The sequence below is a fragment of the Anolis sagrei genome, chromosome 9 (assembly GCF_037176765.1).
Source record: "Anolis sagrei isolate rAnoSag1 chromosome 9, rAnoSag1.mat, whole genome shotgun sequence".
Classification (NCBI taxonomy): Eukaryota; Metazoa; Chordata; class Lepidosauria; order Squamata; family Dactyloidae; genus Anolis; species Anolis sagrei.
Genome location: NC_090029.1, coordinates 18,231,303 through 18,256,036, shown reverse-complemented (window position 1 = coordinate 18,256,036; position 24,734 = coordinate 18,231,303). Strand labels below are relative to the sequence as shown.

General features: G+C 43.2%; 1 protein-coding gene across 1 annotated transcript in view; it reads left to right on the top strand.

The window, feature by feature from the left end:
• Window positions 1-24,734, top strand: part of SV2B (synaptic vesicle glycoprotein 2B) — a 93,563-nt gene that overhangs the window by 45,867 nt on the left and 22,962 nt on the right. Inside the window, exon 2 of the mRNA XM_060755628.2 lies at window positions 11,528-12,388. Within this exon, the coding sequence (XP_060611611.1) occupies window positions 11,896-12,388 (493 nt within the window). The 5' untranslated portion in view covers window positions 11,528-11,895. The remainder of the gene's footprint in view (window positions 1-11,527; window positions 12,389-24,734) is intronic.

Here is a 24,734-nt window from a genome sequence, read left to right as displayed (position 1 = left end):
ATGATTTTGTTGACACAGTAAAGGAGGCATGAAGCTTGGTGTCCTGTTGGGAAACTGCATCATGGTATAAACGGGTTGACAGTTACATTAAGTTGAATTGCACTACTGTGGAAGGGAATTGGAGCGATGCTCTCAGAACCATTGAGCAAGCAGAGCCAACACTGTGACTTGCTGTGGTTTCCACTTCCCAAGGATTGTTTGGTCTTCAAGAGGCAAATGGTTGGCTATGAGGATGACATGGGCCCACCGACTGATTGATATTGATGTTCACTCTAGACAACAGGGTTCCTCATTGGATGCAGTGGTTGGCTGGGCTTTTCTGCTGCCTGATGCAAGAGGAGAGGCATCAGTACCATCATCTGAATTATAACAATTGGCACACCTCCTTCGCTCCTTCTTTCCCACTTTTTCTCCTCTCTTTAGTCACCTCCTCCCCTCTCCCTATACTTGCTTAATATTCTCCCTTCTTCCTCCCTTCCCTCCTTTTTTCTTTCCCTTATTCCCTCTTATACATTTTCCCACCTTCCTCTCCGCATTTCCCATGTTCTCTCTTAACCTCTCCTCATACCTGCTGTTTCCTCCTTCCTTTCTTCCCACACTTTCCCACTTCCTTTCCCACCTTCAATAATAATAATAATAATAATCATCATCATCATCATCATCTTTATTTATACCCCACCACCATCTCCCCGATGGGAACTCAGAGTGGCTTACATGGGGCCAAGCCTGAACAGCATATTACATCAAGATAAAACCAAAACATAAACAACAAGCAGCAGCATCAAAATTACATTTAAAAATTCAATAACAAAATAGCATTACAATAAAAACACAGACATAGTAAACAGTGGGCGGGCCACATGTACAGGATAAAATGTTAAAAACTATAATGAGATAAAAATAGGAGCAAGTTATTTGCCAGGAGCTCATAAAGATACACAGGGTTGTGAAACTAAACTTCCCATTTTTTTGGGGGGGGGGGGGGGACTTGCTTACTCCCTGTTGGGGCTCAGTAGCAAGATACAGGGGATTCTGGTTCAGAGGATGAAATTTTCACTGAGTCTGTGTCGGTTCCTCAGGTTGAACCACAGACAGAAATGCAGGCCATAGATCACAAAGACAGGCCAGGACCAGCTGCAGAATAGATATAGGATGTTTCTCCTGGGAATTGGTTGGTCAGATCTTCCCAGCCTTTGGAGTTAACTAGTGATAAAGACTAGGTCTCTGTTCAGAGATAGCCAAGGGCAGGTTAATGAGAAGGTCAGAAAGGATTCATGAGAAGCAGTCCTTGAAGTACAGGTGCAAAAAAGATGATACCTTGTTTGTTGGGTCAGGTTTGAGCTTAAATTAGGTTCTGTTTCCCTGAGCTCTTCAGAGCAGACAACTTTGTTAAACAACCTTGTTCATGGCCAGCTCTCAAGTTTGCCTATATTTTTAAATGGATTTTTGCCTTGCTTAAATCCTTGTTTTCATGCTATGGATTTTGACTATGCTTTGACTCCTTGGATTTTCATGTACCTTGTTTTTTTAGTTTTCATGTCTTTTGCTCTTGGATTTCTTGTATTTTGATATCTTAGATTTCCATGGACTACCAGTGTGTTCTATTGATCTTTGTACCTTGCACTGTCGCTATTTTATAGCATGTTTTCTACTGCCTCTCGGGAAATACCTTTTCCCTTCTGTATTTGCCTTTTGTAAATAAACTTCTGTAGTTAGCAGGTACTGGACTCCGTTTGATGGTGTTCCTAACCTAATGCACAACACTCCCATCCCTCTCTTCTCTCCTTCTTCCCTTCCCTATCATTCACTTTCTACTTTTGTTACCCCCCCCTTACTCTCCCCCATATTTGCTTAGTTTCCTCCTTCCCTTCCTCTCTTTCTCCTACCATTCATCTCTCCTTTCTTGCTTAACAGTTGCCTCCTTCTCTCTCCCCTCTCTTTCTCTCTTTCCAATAAACACTCTTTCCCTTCCCTATACTTTCTCGTTTTCCTCTCTTCCCTTCTTCCTTCTTTCCCTCCTGCACACTTTCCTCTCATGTTTTCACTCACTCCCTCTCTCATGCTCTCCTCTCCCTATACTTTTTCCGCTCCCTCTCTCCTTCACTCCCTCTTTTCCTTAGGGCTTCATCACACTTGAGCAGGTATGGGCAAACCCGGGCCTTCCATGTGTTTTGGACTTCAACTTCCACAATTGCTAATAGCCCCAGGAAAGGGCCTGGGGCCAGGCATGTAGCTGGGGGGGGGGGGGGGGGGAAGGGGCTTGAGGGACTTCAGCCCCCCCACCCCAAATTCTCATGGTGGTTCGCGAAAAGGCCTTACTGGTGCATTATTTAAACTGTTATGTTTATTCATATCATGATCTGATCACCATACTCAATATATCCTGGATTCATCGTTGAGCCTGGACCCCCAGGTTTCAGCGGTGACCAGGGGAGCATTCGCACAGCTCAGGCTCGTGTGCCAGCTGCGCCCATACCTTGGGAAGTCTGACTTGGCCACGGTAGTACACGCTCTGGTCACATCCCGCCTTGACTACTGCAACGCTCTCTACGTGGGGCTGCCCTTGAAGACGGCCCGGAAGCTCCAGCTAGTCCACCGCGCGGCAGCCATGTTACTAACAGGAGCGGGACGCAGGGAGCACACAACTCCCTTGTTGTCCCAGCTCCACTGGCTGCCGATCTGCTACCAGGCCCAATTCAAGGTTCTGGTGTTGGCCTACAAAGCCCTAAACGGTTCCGGCCCAAAATACCTATCTGACCACATCTCGGCCTATGAGCCCACGAGGACCTTGAGATCGTCTGGGGAGGCCCTTCTCTCGATCCCGCCTGCCTCACAGGCACGCCTGGCGGGGACGAGGGATAGGGCCTTCTCGGTGGTGGCCCCCCGGCTGTGGAACACCCTCCCTGTAGACATCAGAGAGGCGCCCTCCCTTATGACATTCCGCAAGAGCCTAAAGACGTGGTTGTTTGAGAAGGCGTTTGACTAAGTGCTACAACAAATTGGCAATGATGAGTGGGACGGAATATGGATAACGAGATTGGATTGTGATTCTATGATGAGACGTCGCGAATGATTTAGTGTAATGGTATTATTAATAGTGATGTTGTTATTGTTGTTTATGATATTGCTTTCATTGTAAATTGTCTTTTTATATGTTGTACACCGCCGTGAGTCGCCCTAGGGCTGAGAACGGCGGTCAACAAATGCAGTAAATAAATAAATAAATATCCCATATGCATGGGGGTATTGGGGTAATAATACAAAAGGTTTGCTAGGCTAGACCCTCTTTCACTCAGACTCAGCCCCCCCTCCGCAACTCAGCCCCCCCACCCCCCCCTGAAAAAAATCACCCCCCCCAAACGAAATCCTGGCTATGGGTCTGCCTGGGGCTGTTAGGAATTATGGGAGTTGAAGTCCAAAACACCTGTAGGGCCCAAGTTTGCCCATGTCTGCACAACAGCATCTATCCACTTTAAATCTGGTTGTTGCCTCCTGCAGAATTCTGGAGTTTGTAGTTGAGCCTTTAAACTGTTCAGCCAGAGAGCTCCTGTGCCTCTCTAAACTACAAAGCCCAAAATTCTGCAGGAGGCACCAACCAGATTTAAAGTTGATAGATGTTCCACTGTGATGAAGTCCTTAGTTTTGCTCTGAGCAGTGTTTGATTTCTACTCTTGCAAAACAGAGGTTTACAGGATCTATTTTCAGCCTTTTTCCCCACTCAGAACTGTGACTACAGTTGTTCCATAACCTCTCTCTGTGTATGTTAGCAAAAGGTGTAAGTCTCTGTCTCTCCTTTTGGGAGAAAAAAAAAAAGGAATTCTAGGTAGGTAAAAGTTTCCCCTTGACATTAAGTCCAGTCGTGTCCAGCTCTGGGGGTTGGTGCTCATCTCCATTTCTAAGCTGAAGAGCCGGCATTGTCCATAGACACCTCCAAGGTATGTGGCCAGCATGGAGCGCTGTTGTCTTCCTGCTGGAGTGGCACCTATTGATCTCACATTTGCATGTTTTTAATCTGCTAGGTTGGCAGAAACTGGAGCTAACAGCGGAAGCTCACCCTGCTCCCAGGATTCAAATTGCCAACCTTTCGGTCAGCAAGTTCAGCAGCTTACTGCACCACCGAGGGCTCCTATATTCTCGGTACCGTAGCATTCAAAAAATACCTCTGATGAGAATTTGAATGAATAAAGGAATTGGTTTTGCCTTTAGGAACACAACCTGACTTTTCGATCGGTTTGCTTTTTTACAAAATTAAATATGCTTTGAAAAATCCCAATGTGAATCAAAACCACCCATTCCGATTGCTCTTTCCCCCCAAAGAAGAAAATAAGAAAAGGGTAAGTTTGTTTTTCTAAAGGACAGAGAAAATGTCAAGCTGCCTCTTTCAGCAATGTGCTCCTGTTCCTCCTACCCTTCTTCTCTCAAATGTTATTTCTTGGAGTGACTTTTTTTTTGGCTATCAATACTGGTCTCCAGGGTAGCAGACCACGTCAACTTCCAAGGGCCAGGCTTTTGAGCACAAATGAATCTGAGGGTACATCCACACTGGGGAATTAATGCAGTTTTGACATCACTTCAACTGCCATGGCTCAGTGCTATTGAATCACGGGATTTGCAGTTTCATGAGGTCTTTAGCCTTCTCTGCCAAAGAGCACTGGTGCTTCACCAAACTATGAATCCCAGGATTCTATAGCAGTTAAAGTGGTGCTGAACCATATTAATTCTATAGTGAAGATACATGCTGGGATAGATTGGTCAGGAGAGCAGGAAATAATAGTGCAATGTATTGCCAAAAGCTTGCATGGTTGGACTCACTGAGTTGTGTGTGTTCCGAGCTGTATGGCCATGTTCCAGAAGCATTCTCTTCTGACCTTTCGCCTGCATCTATGGCAGGCTTCATCAGAAGTTGTGAGGTTTGTTAGAAATGAGGCAAGTGAGGTTTATATCTGTGAAATAATACCCTGAGTGGGAAAGAGAACTCTTGTCTGATTGAGGTAGGTGTGAATGTTTCAATTGACCATCTTGATTCACATTTAATGACCTAGCAGTTTCAAGATCTGGCTTCTTACTGCCTAGGGGAATCCTTTGTTGGATGCAGGTGAAACGTCAGGAGAGAATGCTTCTAGAACATGGCTATACAGCCCAGGAAAACTCACAACAACCCAATAATATATTATATTATTTATTTATTTATTGTGTCAGGAGCAAACCAAACAGTTGTATTGCATTTTTAACAAACAAACAAACAAACAAACCACAACATTTGCAAGCTTGGTAGTTGATTAAATGTCCTTTGACCAGTATCTGGCCACTTGGAGTGCCTCTGGTGTTACTATAAGAAGGTCCTCCATTGTGCATGTGGCAGGGCTCAGGTTGCATTGCAGCAGGTGGTCAGTGGTTTGCTTTTCTCCATACTCGCATGTCATGGATTCACCTTTGTAGCCCCATTTCTTAAGGTTGGCTTTGCATCTTGTGGTGCCAGAACACAGACTGTTGAGCGCCTTCCAAGTCGCCCAGTTTTTTGTGTGCCCAGGAGGGAGTCTCTCATTTGGTATCAGCCATTGATTGAGGTTCTGAGTTTGAGCCTGCAACTTTTGGACTCTCGCTTGCTGAGGTGTTCCAGCGAGTGCCTCTGTAGATCTTAGAAAACTATTTCTTGATCTAAGTTGTTGACATGCTGGCTGATACCCAAACAAGGGATGAGCTGGAGATGTCACTGCCTTGGTCTTTTCACTATTGGCTGCTCCTTCCCGGTGGATGTCAGGTGGTGCAATACCATCTAAACAGTGTAATTTCTCCAGTGGTGTAGGGCGCAAACACCATGTGATAATGCGGCATGTCTCATTAAGAGCCACATCTACTGTTTTAGTGTGGTGAGATGTGTTCCACATTGGGCATACATACTCAGCAGCAGAGTAGCATAGCGCAAGGTCAGATGTCTTCACTGTGTCTGGTTGTGATCCTCAGGTTGTGCCAGTCAGCTTTCGTATGATATTGTTTCTAGTACCCACTTTTTGCTTGAAATAATATATCATCTTGTTGTATATTATCTTGTATTATGTTTGGGTTCAGCCTCATGTTAGTCGCCCCGAGTCTCCATTGGGGCCTCATGTTAGCCGCCCCATTGGGCAGTGCAATTCACTTACCGGAGCTGTTCATGAGCCTGATTGAGATGGTGGCGGGGTATAAATAAAGATTATTATTATTATTATTATTATTATTACTATTATTATGCAATTGCCATGCCCAAACAGACCTCCTTGTGTGTGTCTCCCCCCCCCCCCATCTCATTGCAACAAAGCCCATTGCCCCAGGCTATCTCAAAGATTATTGTGGAATCAAAGGCTGAAGCCTTGCTCATTAACTAATGTCCCGTTCCACCCACTGAAGAGAAAAGGAGGGATGGGTCTCCCCTTATCTTACTACCATGAGAAATTGTTTGCAAACTCCCCCTCCCCTTTGCCCCATTGTACAATAAAGAAGATGTAAGCTGTTAATCCCTTTCCAGTGCAATTCACTTGCCGGAGCTGTTCATGAGCCTGATTGAAATTCATGATTTTCTGGGCCATAGGGACCCGGGTAATGAAATAGGATTTCTGTAATTGCCTGTCGTGTGTTGTGCATGAAAAATCATAAATAAAAACGAGACTCCTTTGGAAAGCCTTTCAGTTACTGAGTATTCGTGGCTGCTGCTTGCTGTTGGTAGAGGCCAGTCGTGCAGCACAGAATGAGGGATTTACAAGAGTCGGAGTCCAAAACTCTTTCCAAACTCTGGCATGATAACGCTAAGCAACCGAAGGATCCATATGAGATCCTTTACGGTTTGTAAAACCTTATCTATCACTAGCCATCCCCTGCCACACATTGCTGTGGCTCAGTCTGGTAATTTGGAAAATCAAGTAATGAGAAAGTGTTGGTTTCTAATATATGTAATTTCTTTATGCTTGTCGGTAAACAATATTTCTTGTTGTTCCTTTGTCAGTGTTGACGTAGAGCAGGGGTTCTCAACCTTCCTAATGCCGTGACACCTTAATACAGTCCCTCATGTTGTGGTGACCCCCAACCATAATATTGTTTTCATTGCTACTTCATAACAGTCATTTTACTACTGTTATAAATCATAATGTAAATATCTGATATGCAGGATGCATTTTCATTCACTGGACCAAACTGGGCACAAATACCCAAATACACCCAAATGTGAATGCTAGTGGGGTTGGGGGAGGGTTGATTTTGTAATTTGGGAGTTGTAGTTGCTGGGATTTATAGTTCACTTATAATCAAAGAGCATTCTGAACTCCACCAGCGATGGATTTGAACCAAACTTGGCTCCCATGACCAATGGAAAACACTAGAAGGGTTTGATGGGCATTGACCTTGAGTTTGGCAGTTGTAGTTCACCTATATCCAGAGAGTACTGTGGACTCATGCAACGGTGGATCTGGACCAAACTTGGCATGGATACTCAATATGCCCAAATGTGAAGACTGGTGGAGTCTGGGGAAAATAGATCTTGACATTTGGGAGTTGTAGTTGCTGGGATTTATAGTTCATTACAATCAGAGAACATTCTGAACTCCACCAACGATAGAATTGGCTCAAACTTCCCACATGGAATCCCCATGACCATCAGAAAATACTGTGTTTCCTTATGGTCGTTGGTGACCCCTCTGACACCCCCTCGCGACCCCCTCAGGGGTCCCGACCCCCAGGTTGAGAAACACTGATGTAGAGATTGTCTGGTTTGCTTACTCTGGAACATGCAACATAGAATTGTCCTTCTTCAGGCGTCCCTTTCAAATCTATGATACTATATTTGTGTGTGTGTGAATCATATATATCTATCTATATCTATGGCTGGATGGCTCTTTGTCAGGAGGGTTTTAATTGCGTTTTCTTGCCCTGGTGAAGGGAGTTGGACTGGATGACCTCAGGTATTTTCTGTTGGTCATAGGGTTCTGTGTGGGAAGTTTGCCCCAGTTCTGTCATTGGTAGGGTTCAGAAAGCTCTTTGATTGTTGGTGAACTATAAATCCCAGTAACTACAACTCCCAAATGTCAAGGTGTATTTTCCCCAAACTCCATGCGTGTGCATATTTGGGCTAAGTTTGTTCCAGATCCATCGTTGTTTGAGTCCACAGTGCTCTCTGGATGGAGGTGAACTACAACTCCCAAACTCAAGGTCAATGCCCACCAAACCTTTCTAGTGTTTTCTGTTGGTCATGGGAGTCCTGTGTTCCATCATTGGTGGAGTTCAGAATGCTCTGATTGTAGGTTAAATATAAATCCCAGCAACTACAAATCCCAAATGACAAAATCAATTTTTGAGTGATGGTCACTCCTTGGATTAGTAGGTGTCTTGTGTCCAAATTTGGTGTCAATTCATCCAGTGGTTTTTGAGTTCTGTTAATCCCACAAACAAACATTACATTTTTATTTATATAGATATTGCAAGAACACCTTAACTATTCAACACATAGAATAACACTTAGGGTGCATCTACTCTGTAGAAAGAATACAGTTTGATATGTCTTGGATTACCATGGCTCAATGCTTTGGGATCCTGGGGTGGTAGTTTTACAAATCAAGCATTTTCTGCTAGATTTGTAAAATCTGGCCAAACTACAAATCCCAGGATACCATAGCTGAGCCATAGCAGTCAAAGTGGTGCCAAATTGCATTCATCCTACAGTATAAAAGGTAAAGGTTTGCTTTGACATTAAGTCTAGTCGTGTCCAACTCTATGGGTTGGTGCTCACCTCCATTTCTAAGCCGAAGAGTTGGCATTGTCTGTAGACACCTCCTAGGTCATTTGGCCAGCATGACTGCATGGAACGCTGTTACCTTCCCACTGAAGTGGTACCTATTGATCTATTCACATTTGCATGTTTTCAAACTACTAGGTTGGCAGAAGCTGAGATTAACAGTGGGGGTTCACCTCATTCCATTGATTCAATCTGCTGACCTTTTGGTCAGCAAGTTGTGCAGCTCAGCGGTTCAACCCGCTTTGCCACCAGGGAGCCCCATTCTACAGTGTAGTGCACCCTTAATGCCAAGGACAAGGACAACCCAACATGACTTTCATCCCAAAAGAGGTGCAACCAAAGTAGGACCCATATGCTCTATAAGTCCCCTTTGGGGGAGATAAAGCAATGTATAAATAATAATAATAATAAATATAATAATAATAATAATAATAACTATAATAGTAATAATAATAACTATAATAATAATAATAATAATAATAACAAAGTTTATTAAATAAAGTGTATTATTATTATTATTATTATTATTATATTCTCACAACCTCTGAGGATGCTTGCCATAGATGCAGGTGAAACATCAGGAGAGAATGCTTCTAGAACATGGCCATATAGCCCGAAAAACCTACAACAACAATTATTATTATCTAATATTTTAATATTATTTTAGATTAATATTTTTATTATAATAGTTTAATAATTACAATATAATAAAAAAATAATTATATAATATATAATTTTATAATAATTATAATCCCTGCTTGGCTCACCATATTATTTTCATTGTGCAAAATAGGCGCAGTCAACAAAGAGTAGATATATTGAGTCAGCTGTTGACTGGTGACTCAACGCTTACATAAACACTCTTGACTCATTGGGTCTCCTCTGGCTGAAACTACGGAGAGAATCATAAGACCCAAGAGTTTATTTATTTATTTATTTACAGTATTTATACCCCACCCTTCTCACTCCGAAGGCGACTCAGAGTGGCTTTACAGAATACACACATATGGCAGACATTCAATGCCGATTATACACTTAATAAACAACACAAACAACAGTAAAGGCAGTTTTTCCAGCATCTTGGAAGCTGTGCTCAACTCTGGCCATTGTGTGTGTGTGTGTGTGTTGTGGTTGTTCCATCTTCCATGCCGAGGAACTTTCTTCCAATTGATCGATGTCTTTAAGGCCCCTTTATTACCTCCCCGCTAAAAGAGGTACCTATTTTATCTACTCGCATCTCTGCTTTCGATCTGTTAGGTGGGCAGGTGAGTTGGGGCAAACGGCAAGAAGTCCTTTGAAGAGACCTACAAGTTCTCTCAAAAGCTAGGTGCAAAGAAATACTTAGCAAAAAGTTGAGGAGCACCAAATAATCTAGTGGAAGATAACCATTTACCCAGTGGTTTACCCAATGGTATGTTTTGGCATATTAGGACATCCTTTCTTGTTGAGGACATGTAAACCACTGAGTATTCTTTGCTTCTGTAAAGAATTCTTCTTCTTGGCGTACTACACCAGCAATTGTACAAACTTGCAGAAGGATAATGAAGGAAGACAGAGAGAATCTGATGACTCTAAGCAGCTTATTTTTGCAGGACTGTCCTTTGTCCGTTCCTTCCTTCTGCTATCATCTATATCAGCATGGTTACACTAGCAGAGAATTCAAGCCTTGCTTGTGATAACCTAGTATTTCTTGAATAACTTAAGAACTTACTTACTTATTTACTTAGGTGATCCCTCGTTGGCCAAGTAGGATAGTCTTCCAGGATCAGTATTCAGGTGGATCCGTAGGTAACTGTGGAGCCCTATTCTTGATCTGCATCTTCTCCCGCAGTGAGGGCATTGGTTTCCAGGTGGAAGGCAGTCTTGGTCGGGGTTGGCTTCACACGCCTTCCTCTTGGCACATTTCTCTCTTTCGCCCTCCATTCGTGCCTCTTCAAATTCTGCAGCACTGCTGGTTACAGCTCACCTCCAGCTGGAGTGCTCAAGGGCCAGGGCTTCCCAGTTCTCAGTGTCTATGCCAGAGTTTTTAAGGTTGGCTTTGGGCCCATCTTTAAATCTCTTTTCCTGCCCACCAACATTCTGTTTTCCATTCTTCAGTTTGGAGTAGATCAACCGCTTTGGAGACGGTGGTCAGGCATCCGGACAACGTGGCTGGTCCAACGGAGTTGATGGCGGAGGACCATCGCTTCAGTGCTGGTCAAACCCTAAAAGAATCAGTGTTGTACTAGTAAATAGCTTGTGAGCTAAGGGAAATGAATTCCCAGTAATATTTTGTGTCTTTAGTGGGAAAGCTGAAGTAAAATAAAGGGCAAAACTGTGCCTAAGTATTAGTTGCTTCAGTGCTGGTGGTCCTTGCTTCTTCCAGCATGCTGACGTTTGTCTGCTTGTCTTCCCAAGAGATTTTCAGGATTTTCCAGAGGCAGCGCTGATGGAATCATTCCAAGAGTTGCATGTGATGTCTGTAGACAGTCCACATTTTGCAGGCATATAGCAGGGTTGGGAGGACAATAACTTTATAAACAAGCACCTTGGTATCCCTACAGATGTCCCGGTCCTCAAAAACTCTCTGCTTCATTCGGAAAAATGCTGCACTCACAGAGCTCAGGCGGTGTTGTAACCTAAGATGATGAAAGAAGTCCACTTTTTTCTCTATACACCTTAATGTTATATTCTTCTTGTGAATGTGCCAAGAAACAGTGACTGGGTTGACTTTTCTTTCTTTGTCTTGAGTCTTCATTTCATGGTTGTTTCTCTTTCTTTTCCCAGAGCATAACCTTTGGCAGCGGGATGAATCAGGAAAGCAAACAACCAGCTCGGCGCCATTGACTCTTGGCTTTGCAAAGTTGGAAACCCCTCATGTTTTGGCCTGCGACATCCCTTGCCAGCTGAAGGTGGAAACGGCAAGACCCTACAGAGATCAGGAAATGTCATACAATATTTCCAGCTGAGGATGCCACCCTTTAATTAGAAACTAAGCCATTTCACCAATTCCCAAGGTTTTGATTGGCTTTTCATACATTATGCTCATAGCATTGTAACAGGTGAAACTGGACACAAGGAGGAAAGAAAAAACGACATTGAAACACTTTGCAGTACAGTAATAAAGCAACCTCAGGGTGTCTTTAGGCCTCAACATGGATGATGGGCATAGAGGCAAGATGAACCAAGTTTCTGATGACTACCGATACCAAGATGGCAACTACGAAGGCTATGCTCCCAACAACGGGTATTACCAGAGCGGGGAGGAGCCTGGCCAAGAAGAAGATGCCCAGAGTGATGCCACTGAAGGCCACGATGAAGACGATGAGGTCTACGAAGGAGAATATCAGGGTATCCCTCACCCAGATGACCTCAAGCCCAAGAAGAAGAGGAAATCCCAGGCGCTGCCAGATGAGTTTAGAGACCATGCCGAACTCATAGCAGAAAAGATGGAGGATGAGGAACAGCTGGCTCATCAGTATGAGAACATCATTGAGGAGTGCAGCCATGGACGCTTCCAGTGGATCCTCTTCATTGTTCTTGGCTTGGCCCTGATGGCAGATGGGGTGGAGGTCTTTGTGGTGGGCTTCGTCCTGCCCAGTGCTGAGAAGGATATGTGCCTGACCACCTCCAACAAAGGCATGCTAGGTAAGCCCTGTCTGCATGGGGATGTGTGAAATAATATCAAACAACCTTTCCCAGCCATCTTCATAGAGCTATGTTGTACCAGTCCCATCATCCTCGGGCTGTGCTTGGGGATGTGAGCTTGAGAAGTAGACTGTTGTGGGATCCAAGGAATTTGAAACAGTAATGGAATGGTCTAAATCAGGCATGGGCAAACTTTGTTCCTCCAGGTGTTTTGGACTTCTACTTCCATAATTCCTAATAGCTGGTAGGCTGTTAGGAATTGTGGGAGCTGAAGTCCAAAACACCTGCAGGGACAAAGTTTGCACATTCCTGGTTTAAGTGCAATTGTTATACCCAACTGGTGTAGACCTACTGAATCAACAAAGAGTTGATATCCTATGGATTCTGATAGTCTATTCTTACTATGAGCAATGGCTAGATTTAGGCATTGGTGGAAATCATTTGGCCTTCCAGATGTTACTAAAGGGCACCTCCAGCAGCATTAAGGTGAGTAATGCTGGGTTCTGCAGTTCAGTACATCTGGGAAAGTCCATGACTTTTGGCCCGGTTTAGAGCAATGGCTAAAGGCGTAAGCTATGAGTCAAAGGAGGAACATCTCAATAATATGCTTGATGACCCTCAAGGTAGGTAACACTTGATGGGTGACACTACCTCTCTACTTTGGTTTTGATGGTTATTCTTGAGATTATTCTGGTTTCTTTTCCTTTTGTTTCTCTTTTGGGACTTCTATTTCACCTTTCCCTCAAGCTTGATGCAAGTCAAAGAATTATAATTAACAGGGCTTTAAGTGATGCATCTTATCAACAACAACCACACTAGAGTTTACAAGTAGCGTTACTAATTCATAGAATCATAGAGGTGGAAGAGACTCCCAAGGGTCATCTAGTCCAGCCCTCTTCTGCCATGTAGTTAAAGCACAATCAAAGCACTCAAAGATGGCCATCCAGCCTCTGTTTAAAAGCCTCCAAAGAAGGAGTCTCCAACAGGCTCCAAATAAGAGACTTCCACTGTTGAACAGCTCTTCTTATACTCAGGAAGTTCTTCCTATTGTTCAAGTGGCATCTCCACCCCTATCATTTGAACCCGTTCTGAGTCCCTCTTCAGAGGCTGAGAAGGACAAGGTATAAATGTATAACCCATTGCTCCATTGAGTTCTGGATTCCAGAGAGGCAGAAAGGGAGCCCCACTCCCCTTTCCTCATGGCATCCTTTCACATATGTATACATTGCTCTCATATTTCCTCTCAACCTTCTCTTCTGCAGTTGAAATAGGCCCAGTTCTTTAAGCTGCTTCTCAGCAGCTTCCAATTCCCTAAAATATCAGGGTCAACACTTTAAGGCCTGGGAATATATCTTTCTGAATTTGGGGAGAGGGATGAGTCTTTTGGTAACAACGGCAAAAAAAAAAGTATAGCTGTGTGTGCAGGAGAGCTTGAGGACCATGTAGATTTCCACAATCTCCGGGACATATGCAACCTGCATAGCTTGCATTACAATAGATTGCTACAAGAAAATATCAGAAGGATAGATGATAACATAGTGTTTGTTCAAAGGCAAATGGAAGTGTTGGATCCGATACTTGTGCACTCGCGTTTGTGTGTGTAAGGGGGATCTTCTGTTTTTAAGAAGCTTTGGATGAACAGCTGGCACGATGGATTTTCTCTGCAGAAAGCAATTTGCGGATCCCAGTTGTGTGTACTTAATCTAGGAGAAAGAGCATGAGCTGATGCAGGATGGATGAATTCTCTTAATGGCTTTGGTGATCGGGAAGGATGATGGTGGTGGTGATTGCTTTTCCAAGGGAATCAAGTAGGTCTGGCTATTGTTTCCTTGGATCACTTTGCTGCTACCATTACACCCCATCTGACCACAGTTACCCTTTTCCTTTCTTGCAAGGCCTTTTGCCTCCAATATCTCTCATGGACCCCATATAGCAGTGCTTCTCAACCTTCCTAATGCAACAACCCCTTAATACAGTTCCTCATGTTGCGGTGACCCCCAATCATAAAATTATTTTTGTTGCTACTTCATAACTGTAATTTTGCTACTGTTATGAATTGTCATGTAAATATCTGATATGCGGGATGCATTTTCATTCACTGGACCAAATATGGCACAAATACATGATACACCCACATTTGAATATTGGTGTGGTTGGGCAGGATTGATTTTGTCATTTGGGAGTTGTAGTTTCTGGGATTTACAGTTAACCTACAGTCAAAGATCATTCTGAACTCCACCAATGACGGAATTGAACCAAACTTGGCACGCAGAACTCCCATGACCATCAGAAAATAATGGAAGAGTTTGGTGGGCATTGACCTTGAGTTCTGGAGTTGTAGTTCACCTACATCCAGAGAGTACTGTGGACTCAAACAATGAAGGATCTAGGCCAAACTTGGCACAAAGCCTCAATATGCCCAAATGTGAACACTGGTGGAGTTTGGGGAAAATATACCTAACATTTGAGAGTTGTAGTTGCTGGGATTTATAGTTCACCTACAAAGAGACCCTTGAACTCCACCAATGATAGAATTAGACCAAGCTTCCCATCCAGAACCCCTATGGTTGACAGAAAATACTGTGTTTTCAAATGGTCTTTGGTGACCCCTCTGACACCCCCCTCATGACCCCCAGGTTGAGAAATGCTGCCATTAAGACATGACAGGGAGGAAAGGGATGATCCATAGTTGTGACACGTTTTTGTGGGGACTCCAAGTTTTCCCTGCTTTGATCATCCAAATATCACGACAAAAATAAATAAATAAATCAGATCTTGAAGCTTCCAAAGAGGACCGGTGCCTCAGCAAACAACAAATCCGACAAAGATGAACTGAACCACCTCAACTGGATACTCCACCAATGGATACTCCACCTCAGACATCAGAAGAGCTGCAAGACCAAGAACAAGCCACGAGAGTAAAGATGAAGATCCACCCAGAGGAAAAGTGTTCTTGCCATACATCAAGGGAACCACTGACCGCATAGGGAAGCTGATGAGGAAACACAACATACAAACAATCTACAAACCCACCAAGAAAATCCAACAAATGCTACGTTCAGCAAAGGACAAGAGGGATCCTCTCACCTCTGCAGGAGTCTACCGTATACCATGCAGCTGTGGACAAGTCTCCATAGGGACCACCAAACGCAGCAGCATTGCCCAGACACGCATCAAGGAACATAAAAGGCACTGCAGACTACTTCAACTAGAGAAGTCAGCCATAGCAGAGCACTTTATGAACCAACCTGGACACAGCATATTATTTGAGAACACAGAAATGCTGGACCACTCTCACAACCACCATGTCAGACTACACAGAGAAGCCACTGAAATCCATAAGCATGTGGACAATTTCAACAGAAAGGAGGAAACCATGAAAATGAACAAAATCTGGCTACCAGTATTAAAAAAACTCTAAAATTACAACAGCACAACAACAGAGAGGAAACAGGCAGGGACATCTAATTACCTCTCAACAAAAGTTTGCTCCAGGCACAGTCAGCCCATTGTATGCTAATCAAGGTGGTCAGTTGAAACATTCACACCTAGCTCCAGAAGACAAGAGTCCTTTGTCTCACCCTGGTCATTCCACAGATATATAAACCCTTTTCCCTAGTTCCAACAGACCCCACTATCCCTGAGGATGCTTGCCATAGATGCAGGCGAAACATCAGGAGAGAATGCCTCTAGACCATGGCCATATAGCCCGAAAAAACCTACAACAACCCAGTGATTCCGACCATGAAAGCCTTCAACAATACATTAAATCCCACAAATCCATGGCATTGAGCTGTGGGAAATAAAGGGGTGTTGAACTGCTTTAATTCTACAGTGTAGATGCACCCTTTGTTAACTGAAGTAATAGAGCATCTTCATGATGAGCAGAGGAGTTGCTAGCCCCTGATGCCTCCTATTGGTTTATTGTATTATACATATATATTCAAATAAATGATTCCGTTGTGTAGTTTATATTACATGCTGCTTCTTCTAAAAGGAAGAGACAAGAGGACAAAGTAGACTGCAAAGATGCTAACATGGGTGTAGCCTGCGTTTCCTTTAAATTCAAATTATTTAAAAATATGATGTTTATATGACTTGACCCCAAGGTCTAGACTTGAATTTCAGATTAATTGATTCACTGCTCCGCCTCTTATTGGGATTAAGATGCAGGATTCGGGTCATCGGGTCGGGTAGAGATATTTCAATGTGAATACATGAAACGAGTAAACAGCCCCAAAGACATGAAAGTAGCCCCAAAGGGCAACCTGCAGACATGGACGAACTGATGACAGATGGCACCCTTCAAAGGGATTCATTCAACCAGAGGGCTGTCAGTTGCTGATCCCTAGAGTCCAATAATCCATATTATTTGAAGGCTTGTATCTTGGAACTGGCAAAACAATCTATGCCATGGAAAGCCCTTGGAAATCTGTGGGGTCACCATACATTTCCCATGGCTGCTCCCACACTTTTAAATTCCCTCCTTGGGGAAAGCAATGATAGTTGCTTCTTTGTTGCTCTTCCGATGAAAGTTAAAATCTGTCTTTTCCAACAAGGCTTTGGGAACTGGTTTTTAACACCTCCTTGTGTTAAAAACCACAAGGCATTTGGCATGATTTCCCTTTTAGTCTACATACCCAAAAGCTCCCATCTGATCCTGGACACTAAGTAGGATTATCCCTGGCAAAACTATTCCTCACTTAGGAAAAAAATGATGAGGTCAGTAAAACTTGACAGGCAATCTGAAGGCACACACTGCTTTAAATATATGTTTTAAAATTATTTTTTAAAATCTATTGCTGTTTAATATGCTTTAATAATAATTTTTAAGGGTGTGCAATTTTTAATTTAGTTGTCGTAAGTCATATCGAATTTATTAAATTCATACTTACAATGCGATATCTGACACGTCCCAAAAACTTAAGAATCAAAACTTACCCAATACTTTTTTGTTTGTATTTTGTAAACCTCAGAAGCCACCCAGTTAATTTCATGTTCAGCGCAAGGAAGCAAAGCAAAGCCAAAAAGGCTGCATTTCCTCTTTAAATTAATGGCCTTTTGCCACGAGGAGAGGGCAGCAGCAGGGAGAAAGCAGAGTTCGCTGGGAAAGAGACGGAAAAAGCATAGGATTCTGGGAAATGTCATTTGGGAAGGCGAGGGGCCCTATGGCAGAGAATTCCAAAGGCCCTGCCCTAAACTACATTTCCCAGAATTCTGCTCAGCATCAGAAAGCACCAATTAGGAGAGAAGAGAGATGTGTCCCTCCATCGCAGAAGTCAGCTAGAATTCCAATGAATGGTGCAAAGAGGAGGACTGGCTGAGACTTCCAGTAAGTCAATCTCTGTGCTGGGCTGAGAGGAAATCCCTCCATGGAAGTTCTATTGGTTGATATGAGGGAGAGACATTCAATGTATTAATATTTCTGAAAGTTGGGGGGAATGATCCCTTGCTATCTTGTGTCATTGAATAGAAAATTCAAGGAGATCGCTCTTGTAGTTTTTTTTAATGCTGTTTATAAAAAATATTGGAAATTCCCCAAAAATCCGTGGATGAGTGAAACATTCTGAAACTTCATGGGCTAACAGTAATAAATATGTTCTACCATTGTAGCAAGCTTAACCCCAATAGCTGTAAAAATGAGGGAGAAAGGAGCCCTTGAAATTTCCCCACTTGCTCAATTAGTATAACAAAAAAGTAGTTATTTATTTATTATGTCAGGAGCAACCAGACAGTTGTATTACATTTTTAACAGAACAAACAAACAGACAAACAAACAAACAAAACACAAAGTTTGCAAGCTTAGTAGTTGATTAAATGTCCTTTGACCAGTATCTGGCCACTTGGATTGCCTCTGATGTTGCCACAAGAAGGTCCTCCATAGTGCATGTGGCAGGGCTCAGGTTGCATTGCAGCAGGTGGTCTGCAGTTTGCTTTTCTCCACACTCGCATGTTGTGGATTCAGCTTTGTGGCCCCATTTTTTAAGATTGGCTCTGCATCTCGTGGTGCCAGAGCGCAGTCTGTTCAGCGCCTTCCAAGTCCCCCAGTTTTCTGTGTGCCCAGGAGGGAGTCTCTCATTTGGTATCAGCCATTGATTGAGGTTCTGGGTTTGAGCCTGCCACTTTTGGACTCTCGCTTGCTGGGGTGTTCCAGCAAGTGTCTCTGTAGATCTTAGAAAATTATTTCTTGATTTAAGTCGTTGATGTGCTGGCTGATAGCCAAACAAGGGATGAGTTGGAGATGTCACTGCCTTGGTCCTTTCACTATTGGCTGCTACTTTCCGGTGGATGACAAGCTGGAATGTGTACAGAGGAGAGCAACTAAAATGATCAAGGGTCTGGAGAACAAGCCCTATGAGGAGTGGCTTAAGGAGCTGGGCATGTTTAGCCTGAAGAAGAGAAGGCTGAGGGGAGATATGATAGCCATGTATAAATATGTGAGAGGAAGTCACAGGGAGGAGGGAGCAAGCTTGTTTTCTGCTTCCTTGGAGACTAGGATGTCGAACAATGCTTCAAACTACAAGAGAGGAGATTCTATCTGAACATGAGGAAGAACTTCCTGACTGTGAGAGCCGTTCAGCAGTGGAACTCTCTGCCCTGGAGTGTGGTGGAGGCTCCTTCTTTGGAAGCTTTTAAACAGAGGCTGGATGGCCATCTGTCAGGGATGATTTGAATGCAATATTCTTGCTTCTTGGCAGGGGGTTGGACTGGATGGCCCATGAGGTCTCTTCCAACTCTTTGATTCTGTGATTCTATGTCAGGTGGTGCAATACCGGCTAAGCAGTGTAATTTCTCCAGTGGTGTAGGGCGCAGACACCCCGTGATAATGCGGCATGTCTCATTAAGAGCCACATCCACTGTTTTAGCGTGGTGAGATGTGTTCCACACTGGGCATGCATACTCAGCAGCAGAGTAGCATAGTGCAAGTAGTGCACTATGCTACTACAAAAAAGTAGTGAAACTTCATTACTCTCGTTATAGTAACAAAAAATTCACTAATGACACTTTAGAAACACTTTAGAAATGAAACGCTAGCATCCCCTAATTTTGTAATGAGTTATGAAACATTTTTTTCATTGATCGCACAACCCTATTAATTTGGTATGTTTTTATTGTAATCTTCTGTGTTTGGTATGTCTTCTTGAATTCCAGTGTGGGAGAAAGGTGGGATATAAATAAAGTGAGGGGGAGAGAGAGGGATGGAGAAAGAGAGAGATAGATTGAGGGAGGAAGGGAGAGGGATGGATGGATGGATGATAGATAGGTGGAGATGGGAGAATGATAGTTAGATAGACAGATAGTTGATACAGTAATTGGAGGAAAGCCCTCTTGAATGCAAACTAGAATGCAAGTCTCTATTGCAAGGCACGCTGCATCATGTGTTGCATGTGCTTGCGTGTGCATGTGTTCATGCATATTAATATACACCATCAATCTATTGAATCTATCCCCTCGGCGACGGCAGCAAAGGGAGTGGGGGGTAAGAGTCCGGAAATTGAATAATGAGTAAATGAAAGGGAACTACACTTGGCTGCCGTCCAGCAGCTGGCAAAGGCAAAAGGCGTTGTGATTCAGCACAAAGGATTTGCTGATATGCTTGGAGGAGGAGGAGGAGAAAGGGCATTATTGATGGACTCCTCCAAGGCCTGATTGCTATTTGCTTTCAAGGCTTCTGCTGCCAAATCTGATTTTTTCTTTATTATTTTTGATGCTGCAACCTTTTAATTTAGCCAAACACTTTTGATGAAGCAGGTAGCAATCTGTCTATTCTCTCTTGGCCACATACAGGTCTTGCTATTTGCAAAATGGGTTGTTGTTTTCATTGTTGTTGTTGTTTTTGTTGTTTTTGTTGTTGCTGTTGTTGTTTTCCACCAGGATTTTGTTGGTTTTTCTTTGTCACTGATTTTCTTTTTCTCTGAGGCTATCTGCTGGTTGAGAGTGCGATGCAAGGGATAACATGGTAGAGGTGGTTGGTTGGGGTCTTTTGGCCAAATAGTACAATATATATCCCAATACTATTCTAATCCCAAAGGCACAGAACGGTGGGATTATATAACCAGTTTTACATATAATTTCACATATATGTATGAATCCCTAATCAGCCCTGCATTACTTAAGCCTGTAAATGGGGAGGTCCACTTGTGATGGCGTTGCATGCATTGTCACATGAAGTTTAGGAAGCATAGACCAGATAGATTCTAGCTTGCCCTTTCCTTTTCTAGACTCTTCCATCTCTCTTTGACTCCATTCTATCTTGACTCCATGCAACATTAACTGGTTGCTCCAGGAGACTGAGTTCAAATTTTGGAGACTATTTTGCTTATGTTTGGAGATGGTTGGACTTTTTGTTATCTGTTTTGCACAAGTAAATTTGTCCTTGGGAGTAGCCCACTTTTTGCCTTTTGGACTAATGCTTTCTTCCTGATGTTTCCACTTTGATTGAGATCCTATGTCATAGGTGTCAAAGAAGGCCCATGGGCCGAATCTGGCCCACCATATCCTTTTATGTGGCCCTCTTCCAGGTGCTGGGCTACAACTCCTGTATTCCTCATCATTAGGCATCATGACTAGAGCTGATGGGAGTTGTGATCCAATAACACCTGTAAGGCTGCAGTATGTCCTGTTTTGACACATGAGTGGGATTTGCATTTAGATTCAAGGCTTGTGGACATCTGTCTGACTTTAAAATGCCCTTTCGCCTTCCCCCAACCTCAGGGCCACAAGTGCTGTTGGATTGCAATTCCCATTATCCCTAGTCTGCATGGCAGATAACCAAAAGTGATGGGGGTCATTGTTTTATATCATCTGAGGACCTAAAAAGATAAAGAACACTTATCTTTATGTATAAAATTATAGCTGGCCCTCTGTATATCCATGGGTTCTCCATTTCTGGATTCAGTAGCCCTTTGAAGGCAACCATAAAGCTGATATGATTCTCTATGAAAATGAGTTTGTCATGTATCCGTAAACTTGCAAAAGTGGATGATCTACTGTCATCATAACATGTCACGGTGCTAGTGTCTGTCCTTGTTTTTATCTGTTGAATAACAGGGGCCATGCCATACGTCTCACAATGGCGTGGAGAAGGCATTTCTCTCACTTGCTTTGCCCAACCACTTCTACTTTTATTCCACTAATAATTTCCACTGATAATTTAGTCTTGAAAGTTAAGCAGAGTCAGCCCTGGTTAGTACTTAAAGGAAGACAACCAATGACTGTATTTCAGAGGAAGGAAAAGGTAAACCACCTCTGACCATTCCTTGTCTAGGAAAATGCCCTATGACATTCATAGGTTCTCCATATGTCCACAGAAGACTTGAAGGCACATACTCACAGAAGATCTAATATTGGTGCTTTTGGTCCGAATACTAGTGTAAGGTATCAATTTCAGAGCATGGGGAAAGGTGCCTTTTGGGACTATCATAGAATCATAGAGTTGGAAGAGACCTCATGGGCCATCCAGTCCAACCCCCTGCCAAGAAGCAGGAATATTTCATTCAAAGCACCCCTGACAGATGACCATCCAGTCTCTGTATAAAAGCCTCCAAAGAAGGAGCCTCCACCACACTCCAAGGCAGAGAGTTCCACTGCTGAACGGCTCTCACAGTCAGGAAGTTCTTCCTCGTGTTCAGATGGAATCCCCTTTCTTGTAGTTTGAAGCCATTATTCCGCATCCTAGTCTCCAGGGAAGCAGAAAACAAGCTCCTCCCCATAACTTCCTCTCACATATTTATACATGGCCATCATATCTCCTTTCAGCCTTCTCTTCTTCAGGCTAAATATTCCCAGCTCTTTAAGCCACTCCTCATAGGGCTTGTTCTCCAGACCCTTCATCATTTTAGTCGCCCTCCTCTAGACACATTCCAGCTTGTCAATATCTCTCTTCAATTGTGGTGCCCAGAATTGGACACAATATTCCAGGTGTGGTCTAACCAATATAGCTCCAAGAACTTCATGAATGGGGGATTCTGAGGATGTCAGTCCATAAAGAAGGACCTTCCACAAGCCCAAAAGGCTTTCCAAGGAATCTTAGGTGCTGGGAGCTCTATTTCAGAGGAAGAGATTGGCCAAACCACTTTTGAGTATTCTTTGCCCAATAAAATCTCATGAAAAATTCATAGGGTCAGGCTACTTCAAGGCAGAAATACACACTTCTAACATCGTCTTGGATAATTTGTCTTCTAGGTTTTCCCTAAAGGCTCCAAAATCCTAATTTACAAGCCTATCCTCTTCAAAGAGAGAAAGAGTGTTCACAGGATCCAAAGCAGGTCTTCTCCCCTGTTCTCTCTAGCACCAGTTGCCTTTGGGTGATTTTGCAGGACTAAGACGTCAAGCTCCTGCCCGTCAGTCAGAGGCACGTACGGCACACACGTATGCGCTTAAGCTGCTTAGGCCCCTGGAATATCACGGCCCTTCGGGAATCTCTCTCTGTGTTGAATGACAGATAGTTTACTCAGGCACGGCCAACAAATCAGCTCTCAAAGTGCTCTAGTGAAATGCAGCCCATTTCCAACTGATGGAAATTGAGAGGCTCCAATTCGATGCAAAGTCATACTCACCTGAGGACTCAATTACATCTATTTCTCAGTCCCTACAGTCCATAACCCACTATATAATGACAACCATATTTCTTGCACACACAGTGGGCTCTTGGTATCTGCTGGGGCTTGATTCCAGGACCCTCTGTGGATACCGACATCTGTGGATGATTAAGTCCCATTGTACGCAATGGTACCTACTGGGGTTTGGTTTGTAGATGCTTAAGTTGCATTATGTACATTGATATCTGCTGGGGTTTGCTTTCAGTATCCCTTGTGCATACTAACATCTGAGAATGCCTGAGTCCCATTTTATACATTACAATGATATCTATTGAGTTTTTCAGGTCATCCCATAGATACCAAGACCTGAGGATGCTCAAGTCCCATTATACACAGCTGTATCCTTTGAAATTTGGTTCCAGGACATCCCATGGATACCAAGATCTGAGGATGCTCAAGTCCCATTATATAGAATTGTATCTGCTATGGTTTGGTTTCAGAACATCCCATGGATACCGAGATCTGTGGATTCTCAAGTCCCATTATATACAGCCGTATCCATTGAGATTTGGTTCCAGGACATCCTATGGATACCAAGATCTGAGGATGCTCAGGCCCCATTATGTACAACTGTATCCACTGAAGTTTGTTTACATGACGTCCCATGGATATCAAGATCTGTGGATGCTCAAGTCCCATTATATACAGCTGTATCCATTGAGATTTGTTTCCACGACATCCCATGGATACCGAGATCTTTGGATGCTCAAGTCCCATTATATACAGCTGTATCCATTGAGATTTGTTTCCATGACATCCCATGGATATCAAAATCTGTGGATGCTCAAGTCCCATTATATACAGCTCTATACATTGAGATTTGTTTCCACGACATCCCATGGATACCGAGATCTTTGGATGCTCAAGTCCCATTATATACAGCTGTATCCATTGAGATTTGTTTCCATGACATCCCATGGATACTGAGATCTGTGGATGCTCAAATTCCATTATATACAGCTGTATCCATTGAGATTTGTTTCCATGACATCCCATGGATATCAAAATCTGTGGATGCTCAAGTCCCATTATATACAGCTCTATACATTGAGATTTGTTTCCATGACATCCCATGGATACTGAGATCTGTGGATGCTCGTCCCATTATATACAGCTCTATCCATTGAGATTTGTTTCCACGACATCCCATGGATACCGAGATCTGTGGATGCTCAAATTCCATTATATACAGCTGTATCCATTGAGATTTGTTTCCATGATATCCCATGGATACCAAGATCTGTGGATGCTCAAGTCCCATTATGTACACATGTATCCATTGAGTTTTGTTTACAGGACCTCTTGTAAATACCAAAATCCATGGAAGCTCAAGACACAGTATGTAAAATGGCCTTATAAAATGTTGTAACCTTGGAATTTGTGTGGATGGTTGACTCCCTGGATGAAGACTCCATAGCAATAAAGCACTGATTGTACTTGCTTTTGCTCCACAAATGAAGGGGTCATGGGTAAGATTGATGAACCATCTGCTCCTGTGTGAACCTGCCTAAGCTTTGAGATCTTCTGGGGAGACCTTTTTCTATGGGTGCATTTACACTGTAGAATGAATGTGTTTTGACATCACTTGAACTGCTACAGCTCAATGCTAAGGGATCATGGGAGATGTGCAAGGATGTTGTCTTTCTTTGCAAAAAGAGTGCTGGTTCCTCTCTAAACTGCAATTCCAAAGACGGCATTGAGTTGTGGCGATTAAAGTGGTGCCAAGCTACATTCATTCTACAGTG